At 46.6% G+C, this 15,417-nt stretch overlaps 2 protein-coding genes across 3 annotated transcripts; one reads left to right on the plus strand and one right to left on the minus strand.

Moving 5' to 3' along the window:
- Positions 1-168: 168 nt before the first annotated feature.
- BRCC3 (BRCA1/BRCA2-containing complex subunit 3) lies at positions 169-5,320 on the plus strand. Of its 2 annotated transcripts, none has more exons than XM_050713402.1 (8): positions 169-280; positions 413-532; positions 1,041-1,128; positions 1,736-1,824; positions 2,437-2,492; positions 3,090-3,221; positions 3,786-3,829; positions 4,507-5,320. In XM_050713402.1, the coding sequence occupies exons 1-8, from the start codon at positions 200-202 to the stop codon at positions 4,656-4,658; spliced, it is 762 nt and encodes a 253-aa protein (XP_050569359.1). In that variant the 5' UTR covers positions 169-199; the 3' UTR covers positions 4,659-5,320. The 2 variants fall into 2 exon arrangements, with proteins under 2 accessions (XP_050569359.1, XP_035397646.1); XM_035541753.2 differs by having other exon boundaries at positions 174-304.
- A 231-nt stretch (positions 5,321-5,551) lies between these two features.
- GCNA (germ cell nuclear acidic peptidase) lies at positions 5,552-15,357 on the minus strand. The gene is made up of 10 exons (XM_035541618.2): positions 15,237-15,357; positions 14,200-14,246; positions 13,403-13,454; positions 12,935-13,008; positions 11,890-12,330; positions 11,385-11,556; positions 10,451-10,595; positions 8,220-8,358; positions 7,462-7,666; positions 5,552-6,705 (listed from the first exon to the last, which is right to left on the minus strand). The coding sequence occupies exons 1-10, from the start codon at positions 15,332-15,334 to the stop codon at positions 6,453-6,455; spliced, it is 1,626 nt and encodes a 541-aa protein (XP_035397511.2). The 5' UTR covers positions 15,335-15,357; the 3' UTR covers positions 5,552-6,452.
- Between the last annotated feature and the right edge of the window lie 60 nt (positions 15,358-15,417).

Raw genomic sequence — 15,417 nt, forward strand, 5'->3', positions numbered from 1 at the left:
GCCCGGCCCCGGCGCGGGCGGCGGCGGCGGCAGCTCGGAACCCCGGGGCTTCGCCCGCGCGGGCGACACGGAACCTCCGCCGCGGCGCACCGCCCGGAAACCGCCCGCGCCGATTGGCCGGCGGAGCCGGCGAGCCGCGCTGCGATTGGCTCCGCGCCGGCTACTTCCGGCGCGGGGGGGGGAGGGGTGAGGAGACAAGATGGCGGTGCAGGCGGTGCACCTGGAGGCCGACGCGTTCCTGGTGTGCCTGAACCACGCGCTGAGCACCGAGAAGGAGGAGGTGATGGGGCTCTGCATCGGGCAGGTACCGCGGGGCGGGGCGGGGATAAGGGGCGCGGGGTAACGGGGCGCGGGGCGAGGCAACGGAGCGGGCAGCCAGCGCCGTGCCCCCCCCCCTCCCCCCCGCCCGCAGGTGGACGCCGGCCGCGTCGTGCACGTGCACTCCGTCATCATCCTGCGGCGCTCCGACAAGAGGAAGGACCGCGTCGAGATCTCGCCCGAGCAGCTCTCGGCCGCCTCCACCGAGGCGGAGATATCCTTGGATGGCGGCGAGCCCGGCCCCGCCCGCCGCTGCTGGGGACCCCTCGGGGCTGCCCGCGGCTGCTGCCCCCTGCCTGGGCCGGGCCGGGCCGCGCCGCGGCCGCCTGCGTCTCCTCTCTCGGTCACAGGGGGAGCGGGGCCGTGGGGTGGGCTCTGCCCGGCGAGGAGCCTGTAGTAGGGACGGAGAGCTCACGAGGCTCTGCGCCCGGGTGGTGCGCTGGAGGGCTGCGTCCCTGCGCCATCTTGGGCAGCTTTCTGACCCGTCCCTCGCTGCCACGTGCAGACAAATTTTGCTTTGCTTCTGCGACGGCGATGTCCTGGTAGTGCTGGGGGAAGAGGCTTCCATCGGTTTCTTGCACCTCGTCGCCCCTCTGCGGGGATCTGACGTTAGGTCGGCCCGTGAGAAGCTTTTAAGCTGTGCCCTGCGCTTGCTGGTTTTCGTGTACAAGGTTTTTCTTCCCTTCGCTCTGTTGCTTTGGAAAGCACCTTGACGCACACACAGGTTGGCTGAGATGACGGGGCGCCCCATGAGAGTGGTGGGCTGGTACCACTCCCACCCTCACATCACCGTCTGGCCCTCGCACGTCGGTAAGAGCGGTCTCGGTCTCGGTTCTGTGTGAAAGCTCACAGCTGGCTAATTATCTTTCTCAATAGTGGGCTTTAAGAGCTGATCATCCCAATTACCGATGTTTGGTTTCCAAAATGTCCAGAGCACGGGGGTTGAGCTCTGGTACTCGAGCTTCCCGAGCCCCGGAGAAGCTGGTGCTGGTGCCGCTGTTCTTCCAGACAGCAGAGCTGGAGCTGGGGTTGGGGAATAGCAAAAAGCTGTGGGAATCCTAGTCCGGCTGTAGTGGTTCTTGACATCTCCAAGTGTTAACGCAAAAACTAACGCTTTTTGGAAAGAAGCATGTATCTTACACCTGGTGGACGCTGCGGTTATATGGCTGATCTGCAGCACCGGGCTGATGCTGTGATCCTTTCTTGTTTCATTAACTCATCTTGTGTTTTTAAGACTTGCATTTAAGTATGTTTTAAACGGGATCAACATTTTAACTTAATATCCTGGAGTAAGTACTTCGAGATAAAGCACGGGACTGTTACAAATTGCAGGGTCACCCTTCAGAAGCTGGAAAGTCTTTTTCCAGTCCTTCAGGTGACCGGTGCAGTTCTCATGCTCTTATTTCTTTGTCTGTAGATGTCCGCACACAAGCCATGTATCAGATGATGGACCAGGGCTTTGTAGGGCTCATCTTCTCCTGCTTCATTGAAGACAAAAACACAAAGGTAGGCAACCTAAAAATGGCGATAAACCCTCCAAGCGCTCAGGAGAAACGTCGGCCCCAGGGCAAAGCTGAAATCCCGCGCTTGCCCTTGGACGCAGCCTGCAGCAAGGGCCGAGCTCTGCTTGGAGCACACTCAAAGCGGGGCTGAGTGGCGGCGTTTGGATCGTGATCCTGATGACAAAGGGACGTGTCGTTAATTACCGTGTGCTGATCCAGGGGGCGGCTCTCTAGCCAGCAGCTGTGCTGGTGTCAGGGCTCTGGGGCCGCATCAGATGGCCGCAGTGCGTGTGCGCACTGAGATGTGCGAGTGCCCTTCAGGCCAGCAGGAGCAGCTTAGTGCAGCCTCACGAGACGCTGCTGCAGCACGGGATGAGCTGATCGCCGTGTCTTGGCCAGGCTTTCCTAGTAGCTCTGGTCTAAGGTATTTTTTTTTTCATACTTAATGGGTCTGTCAGCGCTTGCGAGCGGTTCCAGCAGACCAATCCAAGCGTGAAGTGTATACTTCTGCGAACTGTTAAATGCTGTGTGAAAGCATGTTCTGCTCCCTGAAGGATTTGGGGGTCCTAAGTGATGTTTCGGTACTCGCAGTCTGACTTCCTGCTGCCTCTCTTAGACAGGCAGGATTCTCTACACCTGTTTCCAGTCCATTCAGGCCCAGAAGAGCTCAGAGTGAGTACAACAGAGCAATATTATGTTTAGTTTGGATTTCATTTCATTTTTCCTTTCTGGATTGTCTCAAATAAGTGGTTTCTGGGTTCACGGAGAGCAACAAATAGGTACAGAGATGCCTGAACAAGGTCTCCTCCTCTCTGCTAATGCAGGCTGCTTGAAGAGAATCTGAATTCGATTGATTTAGCTGAGATAATTTAGTAATTTAACTTAAAGTCTGATGTAGAACATTGTAGTTTGCGTATGAGTTTGTGCTGTACTCTGTCGTGTGAAGGCCCAGCCTTTCGCTTTCAGCTCTAGAATTCAAAGCTCCAAGCTTGTGTGGGGTCAGGCCTCTGCCAACGGTACGCGTGCTGTGCAGCGTAGCGGCCCTCTAGCTGCTGTAGTATGTTTATCATTAGAATTTGAAGTAAGAGTGTGGCTATAAAGGCTTCCCTTTGCCTGTCAATTCTGGCACGTTCTCAGAAGGAAACCTGCAGTGAGCCCATGAGCTAGACAGCCACTGTAGGTTTGTAAAGGCTTTTTATTATTATTATTGTTATCGTTATTATTCCTTCTCTGCCGCTTTGCAGTTAATGGTGTCTGATGCCCTTTTAGATACGAAAGGATTGAGATTCCTATTCACGTTGTCCCGCATGAAACCATTGGGAAGGTGTGTCTGGAGTCAGCTGTCGAGCTGCCCAAGATCCTGTGTCAGGAGGAGCAAGACGCCTACAGGAGGATTCACAGGTGAGAACACGGGGCTGCAGCCCCCTGCGAGGCTCTTCGCTGACGCGTTCTGCTATTGCCGTACCTCAGGTGCCTCAGCAGGGGTACAGAAATGAGAAGCCTCAGCACCTTGTGTGCCTCTGTAGGAGAGCTGAGGGAACACTTTCATGTTACGGCGTTCAGGTGCGCTTGACCTTGTACTCCTGCATGTGACTTGCACGTGAGCTAAGGGAACGGCTCCTCTGATGCAGTGAGAGCGCTAAAGCGCGTGTGAGCGAGCGGTGGTGCTTCACTGATGTGGCTGTGTGTGAGTAACTTGTGTTTAACCAGGGTGAGAGTGCTGAGAGGTCAGAAATGAGATTAAATGTCAGGTTTTTTTCTTTCTCCTGCCTCTGGTGCTCCCCACAGAGTGTTATTTCTGTGCAGTAAGGTCCGTTAGCCTTGTGAACGGACGGGGCTTCTACCAAACAATGAGGCTCAGAAGTACCTGTGCTGTCAGCTGTAGGTAGCTAGTTCTACAGCCTGGATTTGCCTGGTAAGCCATTCGCTGCTGTTGTCACTCATTTGCTTCGTTTGTTCTTTTAGCCTCACCCACCTAGACTCCGTGACCAAGATTCACAATGGCTCAGGTAAGGATTCGTCCCTTCTTTATTCAAGTACAGGGTGCTCTTCTGGGAGCTGGGACACCGGAGCCTTGAGCAGCGGTTGGATGGCGCTGCTTTCGGGGGATGGTAGGCCACGGTTGTGTAACAGCCCTTGTGCGCTCAGCGCTGCCTTTGCTATAAAGAGCAGCTGGAAATAACCCCAAGAGCACCAACTTCTTGTTTTTTATTTGCTGGGCAGCTCAGTTTCAATCACAGATGCTGTGTAACTAAGAGGATTCCCTGTTGCATTGCTTTTCCTCTGCTAGACCGTGTAATACTTCGAAGCAAAATACCGAGGGTTGTAAAGTAACTTAAATCCTGGGGTTTATAAATGTCATTCTATCCGTGTGGATTCCTTAAGGACCCTCAAATAGTAGTTAAAATTGCAATAAACTTCGGGTTGTTTTTTTTTTTTTTCTCCTGTTAGAACAGCAAGGGGTCTGTGTATGTAGTTGTGGTCAGTCTTCAAGTAGTGTGTCTGATCCATGCGTGCTTGTATCTCCTCCTGCACGTAACGTACAGGAAGCATACGGCCTCTTAGCTCTTGCCAGCGAGCTTGGGTGAATCCTCATGCTCTTTCTGTTCCCTAGACCATACCCCCTTGTGCTTGTTGTAGCACACAGTCCTGCGTGTGCACTGACACGTGTTCTTGCTCTTTGCAGTGTTCACAAAGAACCTCTGCAGCCAGATGTCCGCCATCAGCGGGCCCCTCCTGCAGTGGCTGGAGGACAGGCTGGAGCAGAACAAGCAGCGGGTGCAGGAGCTGCAGCAGGAGAAAGAGCGGCTCCTGGAGGAACTCGCTGCTTTAGAGTGAAGGAGGCAATGCAGACCCTTCAGAAAAGACTTTAAAAAACTCTACAGGACCTACCTGTGGCTGAAGGGCAGCCCCACACCGCCTTCCAATGAAGATACTAGGCTGTGCCTCCTGTCTTGCCCCACGCAGCAGAGAGCACTGCTGTGGGATAAAGGCTCCTGTCTGCCCCAGCTTAACGGGAAGCAGGGATCTTTACGTGCTGCGTGATGCAGTGTAATTCTAGCTCAGTGTTGGGGTTAGGCAGCATCTCTTGGTAGAAGAGACTTCAGTTCTGGAGGGTGTACACCTAGGGAACGGGTTGTTTCCCCCCTCCCCTATATTTTGACGGAAGGCTTTTTGCTTTACTTGTATTCCAGGAGCCTAGAACAGGAGGATTAGAGGGGGAAGGAGTTAGTGTCCCCACAGTCGTATCTGATGCTGCCAACTTCTGCCTTTCAGTAGCTTCAGTTGACCGTGCTCTTGTATCTAATAATGTTCTGGATTACTGGTTATCCACCCAGGCAGGTAAGAGGTGGGAGGGAAACCTGGAGAGAGACCTGGAAGAGCTTTGACATAGGGTCTGTGCTCAGTGTACTTCAAACCAAATAAAAAATTCCAAAGTAAGAACTACTTGGAGTAGAAATGAAATGGATGCTATACTAAATTAAATATCAATACCTGCACTTTTTGGACACTTCTCTCTTATTCCATGTGGTGCTGTTGCATATTCAGCACTGAGATTCCTTACAAAATGGACCCTGCAGCCCTCCTGGCAGCCAGGACTGAACCTCACAAGAGGCAGGCAGATCCGCAAGGTGACCCACTGTGTGTGAAACTCCAAAAAAGAAGAAATCAGAAGCCTTCACATACCAAAGGTACACAGCCGTGATTAAATTACAACACAACAGCCTGTGTTTTGTTATGACAATTGGTATAAAAAACATTTATTGATTATTCAAAATGTAATAACCACCTGAGCAAACTTGTTCGCAGCAGACAACCATGCATTGAATCACGTTCCACATGGAAAAAATACATCAGACTAGATCTTGTTATTCTGCGGTCCAAAAAAGTGAAGTTGATTTTTTCTACCTATCCTTTTGCATCTATTGTAGCTTCAATGAAATCTCAGTGACGGAGGCACAACTGCAGTCAAAAATTAATCAGAAAGAACTCTGATCTCGGTAGGAGCCGGAGAGCTTTGCAAAAACTCACGCTTACTGTAACAGATTTGAGGCACTATTTACCTACCACTTTAAGAAAAACAGTCAAGGATCACTTGAGGAATGGCTGAATCTATACCGAGGTCCTTCCTTAGGTCTGCCTCTTCGCCTGCCTGGAAGTGACCCAGACAGAATCAGAGGACTTTGCCCACGTGCCTGGATTTTTCTCTCACAGCTGGCAGTCCCAGACAGACGTACACGTAGCACACACAGAAGGATGTACTGAGCAGATCAGCTCCTCAGAAGGAACAGTAAATTAATAGTTCACTGGAGTCACTGAAAACCTGCTACAAAGCACTGTGTCTAAATACAGATCAGAAAATTCCAGACAAACACAGCAAGCCTATCGCAGGAAGGGTCTAGAACTGCATCTTCTAAGAGGGATACCCTGGCTGACTGATTGCCAGAGCCCTTCTATCATCATCGTTGTTTTTGCTCACTTAGGCCTTAGGGGCTTCCTTATTAAAACTAAAGCATTAAAATTGTCTGGAATCCTCCAAAACACCTTCTCACAGATTCCATGTATGTAGCGGGAAAGCAGGTGGGCCTAACAAATGTTGAATGGCATCAAGAAACGAAGTGCATCAAGCTATTACAAGGAATCTTCAAGCCTAGTTTTTAAGGCAAAATCAGCACTGAGTTTCCGCATAACTTCTGCGTGGCTCAACCCATGCTGCTCTCTTTTAGTAAGTCCATAGTTTTCTTTCACATACTTTGCAAAGGGTGTGAGATGTGTCCTAGCAGGAGTGCCGTCCTTCTGAGTGGGCTGACTCAGGACCAGCCGCCCCCCGCAGAGTGCGCACACGAAGCGCTCTGTGTCCAGAGACTTGGAATGACGTCCAATCCTGAAATGGAGAAATAATTACTTTAATTTCACACTTGTGGTGGTCAGTACTTTTGGGAAAGGGCTCTCTTCTGCCAGCTAGATTTTTAAGCTAGCATTACAGAACTGGAAACAGACTACGTCCTTCACAGAGTGAAACGATCAAATCTATATTAAGCATTTCTCTACCCTAGAACTTTCTCCATTTTTTAGCTTAGCTCCTTCCTCTGTCTCTTACTTTCAGCCTGGTAGTATGAAGTGCTACACCATTTAAAAGCACCTCCTCAGCCCATGAGTCAACTCACTTTGGAGTTTCTCCTCAACGGCATCATATTTTCAGTGCTCTGTTGCATCTGAGCAATTAACGCATTACATAGCCAAAGTAAATACTTCAGGAAGACTGTCATGATGTCTGATTTTTTTTTTTTAACCTCTAATGTTCCTGGAAGCAGCACAGATGATCCTGAGAAAAAAATTCCTTTCATGTTTTCAGAGCATGCACTTACCCCCTTGTTACAAGGGGAAAAACTACTACTACTACTAATATAAATAAATTTATAAATAATAACAAACATAACTGGGAGGTACCATCCTCTACCACAAAGCTTGTAATAGGATCAGCGTTGATCATGAGATTGGGATAACTGGAAAAAAAAAATCCCAAGTTCACTCAATATTAGCACAGCTTAAGAGCCCCCTAACTTATAGAGGCAGGAAACTGACAAATTAGAGACGAAAGTTAATACATAATAATATACAAGATCAAAACATTACTCACGTGGTTTTGCACAGAACACACTCGTAGATGAATTTGTATTTAATCTCATAGTTGTGGCATCGTGTTACCATTGGCAGCTCTGGATGAATCATAGCTGATTTTCTGGCATAGTATCTCCAGAATCGCCCATGCCCATCGCGAACACCATTGATCAGCCAGGTGGCTGCATGGCAAACCTCATGAATTAGCGTGTCTCGAAGACGATCTGCGGGCAAAACAAACAAAAGACATTAAGATCAAACACATGGGGAAGCACGAACCCGCACCCTTAGCTCGCTACTTCACACCTCTGATGCTGCCTTTCTTATCTACCCCCAACGCCACAATGAAAAAGACCAAAACTAGATTCAGTATGGAAAAACTGCAGGCACATCAAGGCCCTACACGGCAGCTTTTTGATGTTTAATTTGCAGACAGATGTCATCTGGTAGCTGCCAGGAGCAGTTAACAAGAATAAACCCAGAATAAACTCCCTCCGAAATATAAGATGTCTTATAAGATGTCTTCAAATCAGTAATATAAACAAAATAACGAGGTTGACATGAATAGACCTTTGTTCTCACATCTTGTGAAATTTGCCCAGCCTCTTAGAAGGGTTGTGAGGACAGGTGCTGTAATCAATGGATTTATTTGTTTAAGGTAATATGAAATTTCAGAGCAGGACCCAGCTCCAAATCTCTTACTCCTCCAGTCCAAGTTTTTAACCTCTGGAACATGCTTTCTCGTAGAAGAATCAACACAGATTTTCTTGTACCTACCTGCAGAATCACAGACTTTCTCAGAAAGCTCTATTCGAGCATAACGCTGGGCTTCAGGACCTTTTGTTTGCCCGGTTACACAGTATCCTGCTGTTTTTCTCATTTTCTTGTTCCAGGTTATTACCATATTCTCTGGTAACTGAAAGACAAAACAGTACATGTAATCTACCCTCTCCTGTCACTCCCTTATGTTCCTCGGGCCTTCTGGCTTCCCTGGTAGGTACTGCAGTCAGTACCATATGTCTCTATTTGTGCCTTTAACATTGCCATCACCAGAAAATCCTCTCCAGGGCTTCTTACTCCCATCCTCTGTATTTCTATAACCAACTGTGGAGTTTCACAATGCAGGATGAGACAAAGAGTCCCTTAGGTCCTCTGTTCTGCCTCTAACAGTAGCTAACAGTGCTGCTTGAGAGGAAATACAAGGCCAGGTGAGGAACACAACAGAACTGCCTCTTCAAAATACTCTTCCCAACTGCTAGCCATTTGCAAGACAATGCCTCGCTGAGACAGAGGTGACTTCTTTGCACAAAATAGCTTCCCAGGTTTTTTTATTGCCTTTTTAAATGCATATGAATTTCCAGCATCCACAATAGTCTCTGATCAGAAGTTCTACAGCTTAATCGTTTACATGTCAAGTACCATCTGCTTTTGATTGTTCTGAACTTGCAATTTGCCATTTTTGCTTAATGTACCTTCACATTGTGAGAGGATGAATAATCACCTTCTGCTTATTCTCTGTGCCGCTCCTGATTTTATAAGCCTTCATCACATCTCAGTTACCTTTTGTTCTTCTGCCAGTTTTATGTCATTTGAATTAGTTGAACGAGTTTAAGTAATTGTTCCAGCAGTATTAAGTGCCAGCACATGTACAGGGCTGAAGCACCAGACTGCATGATCTTTCAGCCTGTTCAGCTCAGCTTTATGTGAAATCATGACCTTAGCCTGTCCTTGGTCAGCTCAACAACATTTTCCTCAGATAGAGAGGCTTTCCTTCCTGAAGGAAGTTCTGTTGGAATTACTGAGGGCAGCACCCTTCCTTTCATGGATGTTTCTCACAAGAGGAGGGCCTCCAGCATCCCAGAAGATGCAAAGATCATGACAGTGGCTCTCTCAAACTGAATTTCCAATTTGAAACACAAATTAAAGCTAAAGTTCATCTGAAACTGTCATTAAAAGGATACGCAGCTTCTTCATCTGTTCAGGAATGGCAGACAGAAACATGCAATAGGAATGCATGAAGACTGCACGTAGCATGACTAAGCATGAGGCTACAGATCCTGACACCAAAGGGAAGTGCTTTTATCCTTCAGCTCCCTGATCCCCAATGTACATCCCCCACCACTTGCCTTTTGCAGCTGCGAACAGGAAACAGCATTACCCCCCCCTTTGGTGGCTGTGAACTGTTAGAACAAGGTTACACAAGAATTTAAAAAAAAAAAAAAAAAAAAAGGCCACAGTTCTAAAGCAGTTTGAGCCAAGTGAAGCGTTGTCTGCTGTGGACATGTTTCCCAGTTTCCAGCTCACATTACTTTTTATGAGCAGATTGCAGCAACCCAGCTAAGCTCCTAAACTACTTGCAAGTACGTGACAGGAAACTGGGAACACAACAACCAGACCAGATACGACAGCCAGCAGATCTGCTTGTGCTACTGCAAGCAGCTTGTGGCAATGCTGCAGTCTGCTAGCACATGCTGCTTCCATAAGGGCTGGCTGAGCAGTGATGGTAAACAGCCTTAAGCTTCTTTCAGCAGCAGAAACCCAGAGCTGCCTTTGCTGAGGCCTGCCACTGCACAGGCAGCTACAGAAACACTCACGGCTTGCTGAGCTCATGACCATGCAGGTGCTAGAAAATACACGAGGATAACTATCAGTCACCTCTTCAAAGATGAAACTGATCCAAGGCAACCTCATGTAGCAGTTTAATCTCATCAAGGACTCGGCTGGACACCATCCAAACTGCTCACTTAAGGATGGTACAGCATTACAGCTGGGAAAGCAAGCCAAGCTGAAAACTGCTGCATCACAGGGGTGAAAAATCCCTTTCAAAGAAGTTGCTTGAGCTAACAGAAACAGAAACCATTATTATAACATGTAACTTCTACTAACTGAAGAAAATAAAGAGGCAGAAACATCAAAAAATGAGGAGCAACATATTAACTAGGTTTTTATAACTGTAAAAATGTAAGTTCCTTTGTGCTTGAGGGTTTGGTTTTTTTTTTAAAGCCTACCTTCTGCTCAAAGATGGTGCTGTTATAGAGACAGTAGAGCTTCTGTGTCAGCTCCTCTTTACTTTTCTTAAAATACTTCACATACTTGGAAGCTGGATTTGAGAGATCTTGCAAGAAACAGCCAGGCACTGAGCACACGGTAAGCCTACAAGAAAAGACATAAAGCAGTTTACTGAAGTTCAGATAACTCATTGAAAAATAACGGTCACTTTATAGCCAATAAAGATCTCTGGGATGCTGCCATTGGCATAAGCTCCTCCTGACTGTTTTCACTACCTTGGCCTCACAAGGCCACTGAGGTCCACACGCTTATACTGTCTCCTTGCCTCGTCAGGGGTGCGAAGGGCAGAACTATTGCAATAGCCCTACAGTTATTCATGGATTCAGAAAACTAGCTTATGAGGCTCACAACTTCATTACACAATGAGCCTCCGTCAAAGCAAAACTTGACTAATGGATGAACAGCCCTAACATCAACACCCACAATAAAAGTATCTTTTCAGAAACGTATCCAAAGATACTCTGGGAATCCTAAGAAAAGCTATTCATTCAGGGAAAGTAAATATTCCACTAGGATGGTCAACTCCAGCATTTGTGACAAAGCATCAGCTTTGAAGACGACATTTAAATGTTTAGTGTTGGTATAAACAACTACAAAGTGACTGGAAAAAAAAAAACTTCACATGGCTAGAAGGCAGGATACAGGCAGCTATTAGAAATGAAAAAGACATTCTTCTGAAAAGCTTATATTCGCCTTGTCATGTGTGAGACTAAAAGCCCAGACTTCCAGCTACTTAACCATTAACAACTACTGAACTGGTAGCAGACCTTTCCAAGTACTAAAAAAATCAGAACATGACCCTAGACAAAACACTTAGCATCTCTTCATCTACCTATGATGGTCCCAACACAGTATAGATGGAGAAATACGTACTTTTTCTCTGTCTGTGCTGATCCTGAGCAACTGACTGACTCATTCCTAGGAATTCTCACAGAAGCCGCTACCCTTGAAGGTGTTTCGTGAAGTGAAATGGAGTTTGACGTTGGTGTCTTGATTCCGTTCCCTTTTGAGGACTGGGCACCTTCACAGGGTGGCTTGATGTTTTCTAGTTCAACAGAAAAAGTCACAAGATTAGATGCTGTTAAAGAATCAGGAGCATAGACATTAACAATCAGGTAACAGATGATGAAAAAAGTCTTATGTTCCATTTCAGCATACTCTTTTTGTACATACAAAGGCCTTTACAACTGATAGAAAGAATTTGCTGTTACATACTATAAAAGTTACCACTCTGCTGATGAAGCAGCAGAGTCCAAAATTGCAAAATGCTGGGTGGCACTTCCAAAGCATACGCCACGCACATGAACAGAATTAAGTAATCAGCACTACCATTGCTTCCAAAAGATAATTTGCAAGTTAGCTAAGAACTATTTCTTACCTATTGTGCTCGGCTGGTAGACAGTTTTACTTGTGCTTAAGAGCGGTTTTCGGGGTACACTTCGTTTCCTCACCCGTTCTATCAATGATTCAAATTCACTGTCTGAGCTGTCTGATTCTAACCCTGCACTTGGTCGCAGTGGAATGGCTGGCGTTTTATTTTCTGTACTAGTTTCACAACTTCTTTCTTTCCTTCCAATGAGGAAGTCTGGACTACCTGTGGCAATTGACTCTTTCAGATTTTGTGGAGGCGGGAGTTTCATGCACCTCTGACCCTCTTTCGAGTCTTTCACTCCCCCATTTTGGTAGTCTTGCCACGAACTTCCCACAAAGACGCAATCTTCACTGTCACTTAAAACCTCTGGATACTTAAATTTTGGGGAGCAATCATTTTCCTTTCCAGGAGTCAGCAGCTTCTTTGGGGTTTGAAGATCCTTAAGTGCTGTAATTCAAAGGAAACAGCTTAAAGTTTTGGTAATTTCACTTCGGAGATTCAAATTCATCTTAACACAAAACGATTCCTTGAAACAGGACACGGAAACACGAAGGATAGAAAAGCATCTTCGCACTTTCTTTATTACACACTGCTCATTTACTGTCATACTGAATGGACAGTCACTGAAAGATGTACTATCATAAGCTTTATTCCTGGTAAGAAAAGCTACACATGTGTGGGAATATAGCTGAACATTTAATATTAAAATCTTATGAAATTAACAAGTGAAAGCTAACTGAAAAAACACTCAGCCTTAGCTGACTGGAACATAGTCTACAGCATAAAGCACGCACTTGCCAACAAGGCTTCTGACATCTGAGATGTGATCTATCATGATCAACAGATCACACCAGATCTAACAGTGATGACCGTTCACTTTTCTGGTCCATGTCGCTTCCCCCTACCTTCTCCCCCGCCCCGGTAATTCCTCCAGAAACAATTTAATTAGCTTTTTGCAGTCTGCAGATGGCATTTATGAGGTCAGCAATGAAGGCTAGCTTTTGACCCAAGAGAATATCTGCTTTACATTTGCTGTTGGATGATTACTTGCCCTTCTTTGTTGTGCTCTTTCTCACTTCACGGTCCAAGAAGAAATCATCCGAGTCATCGATGAAGTCCTTTAACCTGCAAAACAAGCAATAAAACAAAGGCATAAGCAGGAAAATGGAGGAGTAAGATTGCCATATTAAAAAAATGGCCTCCAAAAAACACATCTAGCGTAACAGGTACCAGCTGCTCACAAGTGTTACCAACTATATCCACTAATAGAAATGGCAATAGAATATGTACACCTCCAAACACGGCATTTCACGTGACCTGAACATACACAGACCGAACACATACCAGTTCCTCTGTTCACACTCACTTCCATACACTGTCAGCCTACAAATCACTAAAACTTCTGATCATTTTTCAGTATTCAGAATAGCAGATACGATACTAATTGAAGCTAATACATAAATTGCTAGTTTGAAGGCTAATACATAAAGACTGAGAAATCATTAATTACAGCACCCACCTTGCATGCTCCTTTCTGGAGACTGGTTTGGGAGTTTTCATTCTAGATAAAACTGAATCAAAAAGAAGATTAAGAACAAAGTTCTAATGATCATTTTGTTACGCTTTTTTGAGGAAAAACTTGCAGCCTAAAAAAATTTAATCCAGACCTTAAAAAAAAAAAAAACATCACAAGAATCTTTTAAAAGTAGCTCCAATTCTTGAATCCTCAAAGCTCACAATAGCATTTCCTTCACTATTCAGTCCTTAGCCGTATCAGAAATGGGAAAGAAGTACTACTGTTTTGAACCTTGCAGAATCCAACATAATATATTTCAAAACACATCCCTAGCCAAAAACGTCCCTCCAGCTGGTTAAGGGTAACAGAACAGAAGTTAAGGGACATGAGGGAATTCTGACCAGTTCAGATGTGTTTGGAACAGATACAGTTTAGAGAAAATGCTTACTGAAAGATACACGGTAGGCTGAGAAGGAAGTAGGGACCAGACAGAATTGCAGCAACAAGAAACTCTTTGTCCTGTCTGGAAGTGTTAACAGTAAACATAGCTGGGAAGAACAGGGAGAGTCTCACATACAACGCAAGGCAAAAGGTATATCCAAGACCGAGATACGAAATTCAAGAGCTCTCACCACGGCACATAAGCTACCACCAGTGCACTGTACAGGAGCAATGTAGCAGAAACGATGTAAGACTAACACCATGGAAGAAAATCATGCTGAGAAACTACTTTATTATATGCAGATAAAAATATGACCTTCTTACATTCATTTAGAAAACAAGTGTGCACTATTACTTACACGTTTCAAATTCATCATCACTGCTTGATGAAAAGTACAGGGCAAGGCTGAAAAAAAAAAGTGGAATATCATTAAGAACATTGGTCAACAGCAAGCAGACCTGCATCGCTAGCGCCCTGAAATACCAACTCTATAATGAAAACATACAAATCTATACTGGAAAAAAAACACAGTGAGCATCTCAATCAGGCTGCAAAGTTTTAAAGTGTTTAAAAAAAGCATTAAAACTTGTATATTTAAGTTTGTACCAATATGTTCGATATTCAAATAATAACCAATCGCCGTCAAAATCTGAGATTGAACCATTTGGTGACACTAGCTTAGGACGTTATACCGGTTTAAGCTCAGATTGGGTAACAGACCTCTAAAGGGATGGAAAGGTTGTTTCTTGTCTTACACACGGTACGTAATCAGGCAGAGAACACTGAACAGAATTAAGTGTGAAACCTCTGAACACACACAAAGGAGAAACGTTAATTTCATATAAAGCACACTTGAATGTGGTTGCCATGAATATTTAGTAACTGCAGTAGTTTTTAACGAAGATGTTTCAAAACACACAATGGACACGTTACTACTTGGACTGCAACTGCCATGCAGACGTAGACGCAAGCTGCAATACTCTGCTTTACCAAATGTCTTAAATCATTTTCAGACATAAAACAAAAGCTAAGAACCTCAAAATACACAACGTGGCTTCTTAAAAGACTGCTTAAAAACACGAAGACGGCTTATTTTAATTGCATTCAAGTTACTTGCGCCTTAAAAACTTTATGCAGCACGCTCACGCCTACCGATTTTCACACAACGCGTGGCCTAGGCCGATCCCAGATATCGCCGCTAAACCAACCTAACTCATCGGGTACTGCGAGTGCTTTCGGCTGGAGCTACCCGCCGAGCAGGCACGGACGCGTCAATATTAGGACACCCCGCCGCTACCAGCGGAGCGCTGCACGCCGGGCTCGGGACGCGCCCGCCTTCCCCTGCCCCCCGGCCCCCCCCCCCGAGGCCGGTGCAGGCGGACTCCCCCCCCTCACCTGCCGCCGGGGGAGCGGCGGCCCCGGCCCGGCCGCAGCGGGGTGGCGGTGGACACGGAGCGGCCCGCCCGGCCCCCCCGGCCCGCGGGCCCCGCCATGGCGCCCGGCCCGGCCCGCGGCCCGCTTCGCTTCCGGGGCACGGCGCCCGGCCGCATGCGCGCCGCCAGCCCCAGCCCGGCGC

Source organism: Cygnus atratus, chromosome 13 (genome assembly GCF_013377495.2).
Source record: "Cygnus atratus isolate AKBS03 ecotype Queensland, Australia chromosome 13, CAtr_DNAZoo_HiC_assembly, whole genome shotgun sequence".
Classification (NCBI taxonomy): Eukaryota; Metazoa; Chordata; class Aves; order Anseriformes; family Anatidae; genus Cygnus; species Cygnus atratus.